The 15,451-nt window shown below is 42.5% G+C and overlaps 2 protein-coding genes across 2 annotated transcripts; both read left to right on the top strand.

The window, feature by feature from the left end:
* Positions 1-229: 229 nt before the first annotated feature.
* Positions 230-5,820, top strand: creb3l3l (cAMP responsive element binding protein 3-like 3 like). The gene is made up of 10 exons (XM_074669282.1): positions 230-367; positions 1,377-1,517; positions 1,636-2,029; positions 2,169-2,278; positions 2,493-2,585; positions 2,777-2,883; positions 3,471-3,539; positions 3,656-3,740; positions 3,824-3,917; positions 4,150-5,820. Exons 2-10 carry the CDS (start codon positions 1,377-1,379, stop codon positions 4,533-4,535), a joined length of 1,479 nt encoding a protein of 492 aa, XP_074525383.1. The 5' UTR covers positions 230-367; the 3' UTR covers positions 4,536-5,820.
* Positions 5,821-8,271: 2,451 nt separating this feature from the next.
* On the top strand, positions 8,272-9,869 carry gadd45ga (growth arrest and DNA-damage-inducible, gamma a). Its single transcript, XM_074670288.1, has 4 exons — positions 8,272-8,414; positions 8,524-8,625; positions 8,729-8,939; positions 9,089-9,869. The coding sequence occupies exons 1-4, from the start codon at positions 8,362-8,364 to the stop codon at positions 9,200-9,202; spliced, it is 480 nt and encodes a 159-aa protein (XP_074526389.1). The 5' UTR covers positions 8,272-8,361; the 3' UTR covers positions 9,203-9,869.
* The last annotated feature ends 5,582 nt before the right edge of the window (positions 9,870-15,451 follow it).

Raw genomic sequence — 15,451 nt, 5'->3', positions numbered from 1 at the left:
TTACTTGTTTAATTTTTTCTGTTTTTATTTTTTTAAATGTTAAGATTTTTTGCGACGTATTTTTCCCACAAATTTAAATTAAATACAACATGTGGGGCATTCATGAAATATTTATTGACTGCAAGACAGGGAAAAAGATAGAACTTTCTTCCTGGCGTAGCAGGGTACCATACTACACTACCCAGAAGCACTCAAGATCTCACGTACTCATTTCCGCCTTACGTGTTGACGCATTTTTTGCCTTGTTGGAAGGTGGTTTTTTGTGTAGGAAGCACTGTGACGAGAGCGACGAAGAAACGCTGACTAGAGTAACCAAAAGATACGGACGCACTCACTTGAATGGTATTTCGTGTCCTGCCACTGAACGGTAAGAAATATTGTCTTGAATGTAACGGAATCGACAGTTGTTAGTGTGTTAAATGTCACGAGGACCACACCCTCCCGGTGCCGTAGATAGTGATGGGATTATAGAGAAAACAGACTAGCTGTCTGGTTGAGGCTGTTTGGCCTGTTCGGCACCTTCTTCTTGCTATAAAATGAATTGTGCAAAGGGGCTGATGTGTTTTTCTTCATCTGCATCCAATGAGTTTTGATGCAAGACGTCTTCGTTTTAATGCACCATAACTAGGTCATTTCTTTTGAGGCTTCAATGGCCATGCTGCCAGACACGCTTTTATTTTGCAAGACAATAAAACGTACAGTAGCACATTTTCTTTCAGCCATTTTCCACTTTTTTCTGTTTTTTTTTTTTTTCCCTCCACTTAACAAAAGCTCTACTGTAAGCCTTTTTTGTTTTGACACTTGATACTGTATTTTGATCCCGTGACAAAGGCATGTGGGGGCGGGGCCCGATAAAGGATGAGGTCATTGTGGGAGCGTGAATATGATGCAATATTAAGTTGTTTACTCGGGACTTTTGTAGACGTGTCATTAACCCATTGTAATCCACGATATTGTCTAGCATGAAAACTGCTAAATTATTTTATTTATTACACTCATAAAACTGTCAACAACATCCACATGCTGCTGCAAACCCAACAAAGCGCACATGGGAGAACAGCAACGACGTAATCCGGTTTACTTTACACCATCACATACAGTGCGTGTACAATGGTGGTATTTGGAAAAAAAGACTGATAAAATTTGACCTCCATGTATACGTAAAAAGCAATTTTTTGGATACATTTCTTCAATCAATTTTTCTTTCCTTTTTTGAATAAATACATTTTCACCATAAGTGCAATCTGATATACATTTAGAAATATCAAGCCCCTGTACATCTTATTACTGTTATAATAATGCTATGTGGAAAAAAAATGCATAAGATTCTTCAGATTTATTAAACTGTTATGGTTTTATGCTGTTTCTTATTGCAGATGTCAGTCCCTGAAGACCTACCAGAAATGGATGGAACAGACCTGTTGGGTCTGTTGTTCCACAGCGGTGAGGACGGATCCACTGAGCCTCTGTTTCCTGATGAGAGCGGACTCATTGAATCCTGGCTGTCTGAACAAGATGTAAGAATCAGAAAAGAGAAACAAAGGCCCCATTTAATTACATAACTCTATAATAATTACTGTACTGAAAATTTGTGTTTTAGTGTTTAAAATAGTTCATTCCCTTATTTCCCTCCAGATGTTAACAGGCATGAATACTGAGGACTTCCTGTCCAGCTTGTTAGAGGGAGAGGACAACATGGGTGCTCTTTGTCCCTCTCACTCTCCTTTGGGCAGCGACAGCGGGATTTCTGATGACAGCAGCACTGGAGTTGGAAACAACAATCATTTGGGTTGCCCAAGTCCCCAGGGCAGTGATAGTGACGTTGTGCCCAGTCCCAGCTACTCCCAACCCAGCCCAGTCCCCTCTGACACTGCTCTACCCTCCGGTGAACAGCAGATGGAGAGTCTGGAGGCTCTGACAGTCCAAGCAGATCATAGTTACTCCATGCTGCAGAGTGGAGACACAGACATGGATGTGCTGCAGAGTGTGAGGGCAGAGAAGCCGGATACAGATGTCTTCATTGATCTAGGTATGAGGAGTCCAAGTGAACTTGATGCTGACACCATCAGCAAGGCTTTGAATTTTGAATATTTAGTTACTTCTCTTCATAAACACTGGATAAATTTGTGAATAAGTGAATTATGTTCAATCTGTTCCCCCTGTGACAGATGAATATGTGAGTGAAGCAATGGAGGAGGACATCACCAGTGAGCTGCCCTGTACACTTGCCATAGAAGACTCATCAGAAGATTCGACTGAGCTTAAAACCACAGACCAGGTCAGTTTTCACACCTTATTTTCTTATCTGTGCTATTTGATATCAGGTCAGACTGAGGAGTTTTCCTTAAGGTGAAAAGTTATAATTATTGGTAACTCATATGTGACGCACTCAATAAGTGGTTCAATTCATGTTGCGACTAAGGTGCTATCTTATTATTTATTCTGTGTCCAAGAATGTTAGAGGTGTAAACTGTTTTCCTTTCTGTTTTCAGTTCCAGTTCAAAGAGATTGTACTCACTGAGGAGGAGAAGCGGCTTCTTTCAAAGGAGGGAGTCACCATTCCCACACACATGCCCCTCACAAAGGTAAAATAGTTTGTTCATTTGGTCTCATTGTATTTTTGTATATTTCAAACTGAAAGGTGTAAGAAACCCTTTTAAAAACTGCAAATGTGTTTGTTTTGTGTGCTCTGCTGTTAAAAGCTATTACATATACATGTATGTCGTTATTCACCATGTTGACATTCTGTTAAAAGCCTCGCTTCTCTGTTAAACAGGCAGAGGAGAGGACCTTGAAAAGGGTCAGGAGGAAGATCCGCAATAAGCAGTCTGCTCAGGAGAGCCGCAAGAAGAAGAAGGTGTATGTTGATGGACTGGAAAACAGGTGAGATAAAATGACAAAAGTGTATTGATATGAATAAATTTATGACAGAGATCTCAACAGCAGGTGTTCCACAGGGTGTTTGCTTCATTATGACCACTGGATCAGAAAATCTTCTTTGTCTAAATGTCTTAATAGATTACATAAATACTGATTGATTGAAAATGGCTTTGCAGCTAAATTCATAAATTAAATATTAAAAAATAAGCAAGTCTTTGAATTAATAGCTGGATAGAAAAGCCTCATGGACAAATGCACCTTTAAAATACCAAAAGTGTTTTAGGAAAGGACATCATTGTCAACCCCAAAACAACCTAGAAAATAATAGTGCATTATGACATCCTCACAAAAACAAATATTTCTAGCATGAGTGTCAAAGAAAACCACCAATTCTGTGGAATTGGAAACTGAACCATATATAGAAATTCTGTTTTCAACTGAGCAGGATATTAAAACTCTTTCCTACCATAAGTTTCTTTTAGTAGTTGAACTAGTAGAAATAAACTGTTAACTTAATTTGCAGTGGTTGCTCAATTCCTCTGAGTATGTTTGAATAAATAAATATATTATTAAATCACTGTTCCCCACAGGGTTGCCATCTGTACTGCACACAACATGGAGCTGCAGAAGAAAGTCCAACTGCTGCAGAAACAGAACATGTAAGACCTTGCAGACCATGCTCCTGTGCTCCTACACTGATGAGTAATTACATAAACATAGTAAGTGATCTTGGCTCTGCTGAGTGAGAGTAAATGTTTTCTCTTGGTTCCCACAGGTCCTTGATAGAGCAGCTGAGGAAACTACAGGGAATAGTCAAGATGTCGACCATGAAGGCTAGCACAACCAGCACCTGTGTCATGGTAAATTTCTCTCCTCATCATTGTTCCTCTATGAAGTGTCAGGTTCTTTCCTTTCTCATCCCTTTCTTTGCTTTGTCCTTCAGGTGTTCTTGCTCTCTTTCTGCCTCATCATCTTTCCGTCAGTCAATCCGTTTGGCGGGAAGAACGAGCAGAAAGAACTCTACACACCTTCTTCCAGTAAGTAACCACAAACAGAGAGAAGATTTCTTTTGTTTTCGGTTATATTTTCACCTCTATTGTCACTTCTGTTGATCAGTCGACTTGTCATCAGGATAACTTGTCTATTCAGTGTGTTCAGGCAAACGGCATCACTTTGCCTCAAAAGGTGTTTGTTTACAAAGCTTCCCTGTCTGCTTTCATCATAATGTTTGCTCAGTTTCGGTAACCGTTTCTTTCTCCCTCATTACAGTCATTTCCCGGACCTTGCGCTCAATGCCACAGGACAGCACGGATGCCATGACTTACATTGAGCCTGAAGAGGAAGGCGATTTTCTCATGGCCATAGTCGACGTAGATCATAAAGCTATCTTAGCTGGCAGTCAGAAGAATCAAACTCCTGACTACCAGAGGATGGAGAAGCCCGACACAGAATCTGGAATCAACAGTAACTCCTCCGCTGACTTCCCCAGTCCGGCTCAGGCTGCAGAGACCCCCCCTGGTGTAGGGGCCTTGCAGGAAGGATCTATTGATGCATCAGTGGCATCTGCTGTGGGATACGAGGGATCCAAAGACAACTGGATAGACCAAAACCCTCAATCTGTCATATTACAGCAGCACCGCTCAGATGAGATGTAGTACAGGGAAGTTTATACATTTTACCAGCAGAGGGAGCCATATTTTTTATTTGTTAGCAGTGGGATTTTGAACTTTCCCAAGGAGTAGGGAAATGACCTTATATAATCAAGAAATGTGATCAGTTTATCTGTCCCTACTTTTCTCCTCCATTAGCCCCTCTGATGTACTACTGTTACTTCATTTGCACTTTTTCTGATTCCTTGTTCCTGTGGACATTAAGAACTTGAGAGAGGTGTCCATATCTCAGCAGCATAAAAGTTGTCAGGTATAGACTACATACCTGCTTGCTGGAGGCCACAGGTTACAAGGTTGCACTCCAGACTCTCAAATTATGGTCACCGTGATGCTGATGACCAAAACTAGTTGAAAACACTGTTTTCAGTGAAACTGCAGTATATTGATTCAAAAGGATTTTAAGTATTACTTGATAATGAGAACCAAATTCTAGGACCAGCTCTGTTTGACTAATTTGTTTGGTCAAACTCCAGCAGATCCAGGTGTTAAGCTGCTTGTGAACGACTCTCTCATGTTTAATTGTTGTGAAACTAAATCGTCCCACAGTTTGCACTGCAAACTACCCAGAAACCTCCATTGCATTAGTAGGAGATTAGCTGCTTGACTCCCATGAAGCTTGATCAAAGTGGTTTGACCACCGTAATGCTTAAGCCATTGCAGGACATTTGGCCATTTAGAAGACTTGTAAAGTTTGTTAGTATCTCCCTTGTAACAAGGGTATCAATGCTCTTTTTAATTTTGGAATGCTCTCATTTTATGTTGTACAGTAAAGCTAAAAACATTTGCATCACCAGCAAGACATCAGTCATTTGATGTTCTCATTGTGCCCCTTCAGTCCCCTCCTTTTTGGTGTCATGGGACACCTCTTATTTCCACATACTGCCTGAAATATCAAAACCAGGGGTCTAATGTATTTGCAGAGAAGACCATGTTGCAGTAAAATAGAAAAAATGTAATGACCTGTTCCATCAGTGATGCATTTTGGTATTTCTTTGTGTATTTCTTACGTTACTGTTAGTAATTAATAGAATCTAAATGGTATTGGAAAAAGCTTTTTGTCATGATAGACAGTCAATGAGATTTAAAATGTGGATCATGTTGTACAAATGCACTGACATTTGACATAGTGTAAGAAGGGAATGTATATATGCTTATATATGATTGTAGCTCTTCTGTACATTTGAACTCTTTATGTATAAGACATGTCTGGACCTCTATGATAATAATAATAATAATAATAATAATAATAATAAACTTTTTATAAATCAAAGTCACTCAAGTTATTTTTTTGACTTTCAACTGAGGCTAATGATCCCGCTAAAACTCCTTCATACTTGCACTAAAAAATTATATGTACACAAAGATAGACTGTAATGTCAAGACACTTTGTAGCCAAAAAATTATCTTTTTGACATTGTCTAAAGAAAAACCATAAAAAAAACATTCCTCAGATTGAGATTTTTAAGTAGTCCTGCTGTGAAACTTGAGGTGGCATATTTACAGATAAATAAAACCCCCAGGAGAGCTTTGCTGTGCAGGGACATTGCTGATTTTTCATCTAGATTTCAGAGCCAGTTCGGGATTTCCCTCATCCTCTTAGCCAGGCTCTCTTCCCTAAACTGAAAGCAAAACCAAATGATGCAATGTTGCTGATCTGACTTGCATGCCACATGAGTGGACTGGGTTTTTACTAAGGGAATACAGGGAAACTTTGGGAACTTTTTTTCGGGAGGTAAAGTATTTCAATTCAACTAAATGAATATTATTAGATTAGGTGTTTTCCCTCTCACAGTTCTTTTATCCTGTTGACATTCCTGGTCTTACTGGTAAACAGAAGGCCATTTGTCTGACCGCACAGGTAATCTCAGCTGTCAGGAAACAACATCTGACTATATATGGAGCTGCTGGTGACTCATTCAGAGTTAAGTGTATCATGAGTCATTGGGGTTATTCAACATGTTGGGACTAGTTATGGTGCAAGGAAAATGTCAATTTCTCAACAACCAGCAGATGGCGGCATTAGTCCAGATTTCTGACATAAACGCCCAGTTGTCTGCTTCATAAATGGTGCAGATTAGAGCAAAGGTCATCCAGATATACTGTTGGCACATCAGATGTGTACATTCAACCAAATGTCAGATTGGTTTGAGATGTTACTCATTGTCACCGATATCACGGGGTTTAGAATAAATTCTTTTTTATGAAGTTTACTCCTACTACTCCTTTTTGTGGTATCAACGTTTGCACAAGGAGCAGGGTAATTTATAAGTTTTGTAACTTACTATTTATCTTGAGTAACTCTAGTTGGCGTAATTACTTACACAATAATGATGAGAAGACAAGGCTACCGGGCCGGTCTAAACAATCTAATGCCTTCGGCATCTGTCAGAAAAGCGAATTATATTGAATGTAAACATGCAGTGATAAGATACAGCGCTGACCATGGCACGTGGCGCATTTAAGGAGGGGGCCCACGCGCATCTGTCGGGCATCTGCCGCAGGGCACTGAATAGAAAGGGCTAATTAAGAGTGTGGGGTGCAGGCATGACACACGCACACTCAGTCACTCACATCCCCCTCGCCCAGAGTGAATAGACCAGGGGCAGGTGGAGGACGTGGGTATTGTTGTGACACAAAAAGTGTGTCGCTTTTTTTTCCTCTTAAGGAGAGACGACACGCGCCAAGTCAGACCGACAATTAGGGCTCCTTTTCAAGGGGTGAACAAAAACTGGCGTGTGCCGACCACAAGCTGTTTGGGTCACACTCACAGAAAAAAAGAACTTTACGCTATTAACACAATGGCCCCGTGTAGGTCAGAGCAGGTCCGTTGATTTCCCTAAATTAGTTAATTCCTGGTAGACAGCAAACATAGCACGTTAAATAACCAGCAGCCAGGATGTGCTCGCGCCTGCAGGTGAGACATCGGGAAGCTGTTTATTAAGGACAAGGTAAAGCTCGACCACAGGGAAAGTTCAGACTATATTTAACACAGCAGTGATTCCCCAGACTGGGAAAGTCCAGTTCTTGAAAGACTGTTCCAGAGCGCCTTTCCACCGATAAGCTAACCTCTGCTGCTTCACCCACACAGGCTCGGCAGTGTTGTTGTGTATTAGCCCAAATTAGTCACTTAGTCTGCTCCCTTCTTTCCCCCAACTTGGGAGAACAACACTTGTTGGCACAGAACAATTATGCAACTCAAAGGCAGGTAAGGGTTATTGTTCAATAACTGATGAATAAACAAGGAATAAACTCTGATAATCCATGTTGTTATCATATACAAACTCTAAAAACAAAAAAAAGCACCATAAATCCCTTTTTTTATTCTTTAAATGCATGCTACGAAACACTACTCATATATGAATTTTATATATCGTACGTACCCTAAACCCTGCATATGACAGAATATCATGTTGTGTTAAACAGGTGGCCACTTTAAAGAGGTTGCTGTGACATTGCTTCTGTTTGCGAAGACTCTGAACGTCCATCGTAAACAGGACTTTTAGTTTTTGCTCATTGTGATGATGTTGGATGTTGACAAGGCAAAAGGAATGGGTAGTGGGTGGGGGGGAATTTCTTGAAAGGTTGTTTTTTGCCCCACGTGGGGTTGAATATGCTAATGGGGACTTTTTGTTGCTTTCACCCCGGTCGAGCCAATGGCTGGGAAGGACCGCCCCTACCGAGAAACTACGCTGAGCCGCTATAAATACACCCACAGCCTGTTCCGAGCTCAGAATAACGCAGGAGACTTCACAGACTACCACACAGCCTTTTTCTACTCTCTGACAAGCACGATCGCGCTTGGATTATAACTATGACTCTGGAAGAGATCCGCGGACAAGAAAACACAATGGAAAACACAGACAGGTAAGCATCTAACGCATTGATTTAACATTTTAAAGCTGTTTGGCGTACATCGTGCTGCCTGTCTTGAATGTGCCCGGTGTGCTGATGATGTGTGTTTTTCTTTGTGAAGGGTGCAAAGTGCAGGCGCAGCCCTGGAGGAGCTGCTGGTCTCTGCTAAGAAGCAGGACTACCTCACAGTTGGAGTTTATGAATCTGCAAAAGTCATGAATGTGTAAGTATTGCAATCCGTGAACGTTTACCTGCAGTGTCTGTTTACTCAAGAAAAGTCGCGAAGCAGGACTGTTATCTGACCGTGTTTCTCGCCTCTCCCACAGTGACCCAGACAGCGTGGCATTCTGTGTCCTCGCCACAGATGAGGAGTACGAGTGTGACATCGCTCTGCAGATCCACTTTACCCTCATTCAGGCTTTCTGCTTCGATAACGACATCAACGTGGTGCGCGTAAACGACATCGAGCGCCTGGCCGACCTCGTGGGTGCAGACGAGACCGGCGAGCCCAAGGACGCGCACTGCATTCTTGTCACGGTACGTTTCCCCGGATGCACCCACACTCAGCCAACCACCAGCCAATGAATCATGCATGCATCACTCCTCCTGTCTGACTTTTCTGCACACTGTTATTGCATGTCTGGGGCAGGTGTGCTGACTCTAAATGTGTCCCTTTTTAATTACAGAGCCCCAGTGCAAACCCGTGGAAAGACCCTGCTCTGGACAAGCTGAGTCTCTTCTGCGAAGAGAGCCGCAGCGTGTACGACTGGGTGCCCTCCATTACCCTCCCAGAGCGCTGAAGTGACACTCCACTAACAATGCTTCATAAGCTGATGATGAAGATGATGAAAAGAAAGTCATGGAGCTGAGCTTCAGCTAAGGGGTGTTGAGCCTTGCTGCCCCACATGGCTGGATTAAGAGGCTGCAAGAGTGGTGCACCCTTCCAGTGCATTCTGGGTCAGTGTGGTGGCTTCTGGATTACCCTGAAGGGAAAGGGGTTCAAGTTTGGAGGTGGGAGTTTGGACTAGGTCATGTGTTTGAAGAGTGGACCAGAAAGCCTGATGGACACTGAGAAGGATTTGGAGTGTGGTGCAAACTGCATGAAAAGTTATGACCCAGTTGCTGCCCTACATTGAAGGCAATGGGGAACAGAGCGAAGAAGGTCACAGAAATATAGACTGTGCAAGAAGAAATGGACACACGAAAGTGCAGAGGCTGGGCTGAATCTCATCGAGGAAGATGAAGATTCAGAAGAGAACTTGAGAGTGGACTTATTTTTCTTTTTCAGCACAGCTATCAGGAAGTTCTTGGAGACTTTGCCTGCAAATCCTGATTTGAGCTGTGTCTGCACCTGCAACAATTTTCAATGGACTATTAGTTTTACTTTCAAACATGCAAACGAAGCAATGCAGTATGAACATGAATTGTACTCATTTTTAATGTTTTGTGAATAAAAAATCAAACTCATCCTCTTGTCAGAAATGTTATTTCTTTTTGCATTCAGCTTCACAGCACACAAGAACTCAGCTGCACTGCAGAAAGGTCAAGAGTGTGGGTAGGATAAGCAGATTGTACTGATATAGTAGCATCAGGAAGTGATGCAAGACGTCAGCTACACTGAATAAGAGGGAAGTAGTAAAGATCAACACTGTGGGTGGTGTTTGGTAAATTAAAGATTTAAGAGACAGGGCAGTTCTTATGAATTGATGTTTGTGATATGTGTCCTTTTTCAAGCACTGATCTTACTACTCACAGACCAGCTGCTTTGTGTGACAGCTTGCACAATTGCTGCAGCCAGGAACCAGGCCGGGGCTGGGGGGAGGAGGGGGAGATGGTGGTCGTGGCTGTAGCTTTCTTTTGTTTTCTGAGCTGAGTCGAGGGGTCTGTCAGTTCTGTGCATCCAAGTGGAAAAAGGAGACTGCATAGAAATAATAACCCACTTTTGCTTATCTGCAGTAGAGCATTGAGTTTAAATGTTATGAACGGCGATGCATTGGTAGGAAGTCTATAGTAGCTTATGCACAAAAGTTCAGTTTGATAAAAGCTGCAGGAAAGAAATGGAAGGTCATTAGTTTTGTTTTCTTGCAAACACGTTGGAAAAAAATGTGCAAACCATCGAAACTGCAGTGAAATTGGAGGTGAGCTTTAGCAGAATGAGGGTCGTCCAGCTCATCGTTGGCAGGTTGAGGGAAAGTGAGAAGAGGTGTTGTGGTCGCCTCTGAGCTGAAGCTAACGGTAAAGGACGGCCCACATCAAAGTGATCATCACACTTCAGAGGAACTCAGCTTGCTTCCTTCTTCGCAGCAACCTCTGTCTCCAGCCAACCGCCGGTCATCCCCTGCATGTGTGCACATCTAAACACACAGGTGCACAAACATACACATAGCTACAACTCCACGTGCACGCAAATATCACACACACAGCAAACGAGGCAGCCTGTCTGCTGAGACAGATCTAGAGAGATTCTAAGAACAGAGGAAGTTTTACTCACTCAGATTTAGAGGAAAAAAATCATAGAGAAGTATTGGTGGGGTTTTCCTTGAACACTCTTCAGAGTTAGGCATAAAGGAAAATGAAATAAAAACCCATATGTGCTGAGAAAACTCATTTTTGGACAAGCCCTGTCAAAACTAAAGCTGGACTTCCACTCTCCTGAGACACTGATATGCAGCCTGATTTTGCTTGCTATGACTACTTATTTGTGCCTGCCGCACTCTGCATTTTGATGCAACATGAAACCTGTGTCAGAGTGAAAGTTTAACTACAATATCTAGTAAAAAAGAAGTTGCAGCCAACTCAATTTGGGAACATCAGAAATTTCCAGGACTGAACCAATAAGTTTGCACAAAGAGAAAGTGTTATTGATTCTGCACAAAAGCACCCAGAACATTTGGTTTCTCTTCTTAATCTATGCAGGGCAGTGTTTCTTCAGGCAAAAGAAAAAATAGATTACCTGCAACAATAGGAGAAGCAATCGTGTTTAATCTTGACCTGATTTTGTAAGAAAAAAGCAAAATTTTATGCCCCAGATAAGACCAATTTTCACAGGAGTATAAGCGTTGACAGTTATTAAAGGCACAATGTAAATAAACATGTTTCCTAGGCGTGATGAGGTATGCTTAAGTAGTTCATGTACAGTAGTGTTGACAAATCCTTGACCTACTTTGGATAAAAGTGCACTGACAGTCCGAGCAACAGATCAGATTGAAACCTTCTTTCTTACACTACCTGCTTTCTCAAACTTAATATCTCTAGCAGGAGTTTAGTCAAGTCTGAATAAAGACTAAAAACACAACAACACAGGTGTATCCTAGCCAGTCCAGAACAAATAAGACAGCAGGTAACCGGAAAAGGTTCCCAGTGTCTGCCTCTGCTGCTGTTTGTGTAGAGTTCACACACAGCTCGTCCCTGTGTTGGCTGATGTGCAAAAAGCCTGGAGCAAGAGTCCAGACTGCCGAGCAGCCCGACTGTCTGACTGTCTGCACGAGGTCTGAGCCAAAGATCTGGAGTTACGATAGACTGAGAGAGAGGGAGCAAGACCAGACAGATGTGTGCTGTGACTTGGAAACATAAGTGTGCTGAACTGTGGCACAGAAAGATGATAAACACTGAGCAGTAGTCAACAACAGAGTGCTTCCCAGGCTGCTGTTTTCTACCTATAGGAGTGGAGTGTCGCATACAGAAAAGTTCATTCTTGCAGAAAAAGTGCGCACACAACAGCCCTCTGAGATTCATCACGCGTGTGCACATGGTAAATAATGCTTTAAGCACGTGCACTGTGAATGTAAAATATTCTAAGTTCCCCTACACATGAGTATTCAACACTTTTACTCTCACATTTGCCTGAAAGAAGACACTGAGTGATTTGAGACAGAAAACATTGATAAGCACAGATTTGTTGGCACACAGTTGTCTTTCTTTGTTTCACTGGAGTCATGACAAAGGGGAAAATATTCAGCCAGTCTCAGACAGATGCTGCATGTGAACTCAGGTGGCTGGATTTTTCTCCCAAACCTCCACCACAGCAGGTGATAGTAAAGTTTATCATAAGCAAGGTGTGGGTGCTGTTCATGCTGAGCTCAGTTTGTCTGTGTATGCTTCACAGCTGCCATCATACACAATGAAGTCATAACAGGAAACCAGTCACCTTGACAGAAGACCCCCCCCCCCACCCACACACACACACAAACACACATAAACCAGAGCGTTTAAAGTTGTCAGAGCCTGTATGACACAGGTTAAATACCACTGTGAGATGCATGAGTGAATAGCAAATTCCTAACATTATCAGGGGATGAATTATCAAGAAAATGTCTGGAATCCATGCTGTGTCCATGACATATTTATATTTTTTCAATTAACCTTTATTGGACCAGATAGAAACCCAATGACATCTGTTTTAAAAGGGTGACCTGGCCAAGAGGTCAGCAGCAAACATCATAATAAATAGTACATTGAAGTTATAGATTACATGAATTACTTGAAACAATAATTTGGAGAGTGCATTCATCCATCCATCCATCCATCCATCCATCCATCTATCCATCCATCCATCCATCCATCCATCCATCCATCCATCCAACCATCCATCATTCATCATTCATCCATTTATCCATCCATCCATCAATCCATCCATCAATCCATCCATCCATCCATCCATCCATTCATTGATCCACCCATCCATCCAGTCATCCAGTCATCCATCCATCCATCCATCCATCCATCATTCATTCATTCATTGATCCATCCATCCATCCATCCATCCATCCATCCATCCATCCATCTATCCATCATTCATCCATCCATCCATCATTCATCCATTTATCCATCCATCCATTCATCCATCCATCATTCATCCATCATTCATTCATTGATCCATCCATCCATCCAGTCATCCATCCATCCATCCATCCATCCATCCATCCATCCATCCATCCATCCATCCATCCATCCATCCATCCATCCATCCATCCATCGTAGTCCCTGGGTCTCTGGTGCAGCAGTCTGAGCAAGTTGACCCAGACATCCCTCGCCTGAGTGATGTTTCCCAGCTTCTACTTGGGGATCCTGAGGGGGTCCAAAGCCAGATGTAATAGGCCTTCTTCCAGGTGAATTTGCCCATAACATCTCCAAAGGGAGGTGTCCAGGGCTGAAGTAAGGCGACTCAATATGGCTGCAGGTGCTAGGTTTTGTCTTCAGATCAAGCAAACAAAATATGTAAGCACTATTGCTCAATTCCAATATGAAGTTGTATAAACTTTTACACATCGCCTATTTATGGCGATATTCCTTTAAGATCTACTGTACTCTTCAGTATAGTGAGTGAAATGCAGCAGGAAATACGAAAAGTCAGTCTCTGTCAGTCTCGCCAAGATGTCTGCACATCAGTTTGTTTGCACATCATAATGATATCAATGAAACATCTACTGTCATAGCATAGGTCTCTGCAGCTTTCTCTGTGGCTTCTGATGCCATGTCCTGCTTTCTGAAACTCAGACCTCACCCACTCTCCCACCATCATGACTCTCATCCAACAGGTAAAAATTCAAGCTCTGGAAACATATTGGTCTGAAAATCTTTTAGGGCTGGGAAGAATTTAATTTGCCCTTTTCTTACACTTCCCCCTTTTTACATTTGAAACAATATCAGCAAATAACAGGAAGTGACAGCCTCCGCTTGTGATTTTCGGTGAATTTTTTAGCAAAGTAGAAAAACCTGACATGGCGCTGGTTACATGAAATAAACATTACCTCAGCTGACTTCACGCCGAAATTCACACACATGCAGCTCACTGGGTAAACTTCTGGGAGTTTGCAGGAGTTTTCTTCACATGTGAAAGCACACAGAGGCTTAAATGATCAAACACTTTGACTTGATTCCTGCTAACAAAGTACAAATAAAAGATAAAAGTATTGAAGTGGTAAAGTGGAAATGAGGACTTGCACACATCCCGTCCAGGGAGGGAAGCCATGTGCAATAATTTTATGCCTCCCCTCTGCACTTTTACATTAACTCATAATGGCTTCTGCTTAGCTACTTTGACCCAGTTGAAATGTTACAGGACGTGTTTCCATATTGGGATACAATTCCCAGACTTGTGGTTTGACTGTAAATGCTAAATGTTTCAGAGGGACTTTGGTAGAGTGATACTCTGCCCTTCCCAGAGCCATTACTTTCCTGGGTAACTGTGGTCCCTTCTTCCCATTCCCTCCTCTGTCTCACTTACAGTAACCACAGCAAGATGAGATTACACCATGTGCTGGCAGCGAGCATCCCCTCTCACCCCACCCTGCTCTGAAACGCTCTCTTTCTCTTGCTCATGTCCAGATTGGTACCATGAGCTCAGGGCCCAGCTGGCTCTGGCAGGCAGCGGAGGAATAGACAGATAGATGGACGCCCAGTGTTGGGTGTCTCTAATCTAAGTATGTGTCACTCACTTGAGAGACGAGCTGCACCCTTAGCTGCTGCTGCTTCTGCTCAGCTTACGGTGAGCTCACTCCACAGAGGGTTGCATGGTGAGCCAGCACAATATACACCTTTCAGACCTTCTCAGATTTACAATGCAGGGAATTTCTCACAGCTGCAGCGGCCAAGGTGATTCTAGCGCACCAACATGTACACACATGGAGGCTGCTGTTTGTTTGAAGTGTGACCTAGAGAGGTGGTTTTCTGAGTTTGAGGGTTGCGGTGAAACTTGAGTAGCTGTAAATTTTGAGGCAAACACATGTACACACACACACCTGGGCACCTGTGATGACCACACCACACACACACACACGCGTGGGGATGAGATCACATGATGCAAACCTTTCAGTTCAAGAGAAATGAGTTGCAGCAGCCTATAATCACACGTAGTAAAACAGCTGTGTGTGAGAGAACCAAGGAGAGGGTGACAAGGTTACCGCACACTCTAACACACGCTCTAAAACACCTGACCAAAACTTAGAAATCAACTCTAAGGGGGTAGAGTGACACACACAGCAGGTCATCACAGATGAGGTCATGACACTAAGTTAACTGCTGTTAATCATCCTCTCAGTTGAAACCAA

Source organism: Halichoeres trimaculatus, unplaced genomic scaffold (genome assembly GCF_033239565.1).
Source record: "Halichoeres trimaculatus isolate MK-OKI-2021-1 unplaced genomic scaffold, fHalTri1.1 fHalTri1_scaffold_5, whole genome shotgun sequence".
Lineage (NCBI taxonomy): Eukaryota > Metazoa > Chordata > Actinopteri > Labriformes > Labridae > Halichoeres > Halichoeres trimaculatus.
The sequence above is the reverse complement of the archived record's forward strand: the minus strand, read 5'-3'. Positions and strand labels throughout refer to the sequence as shown.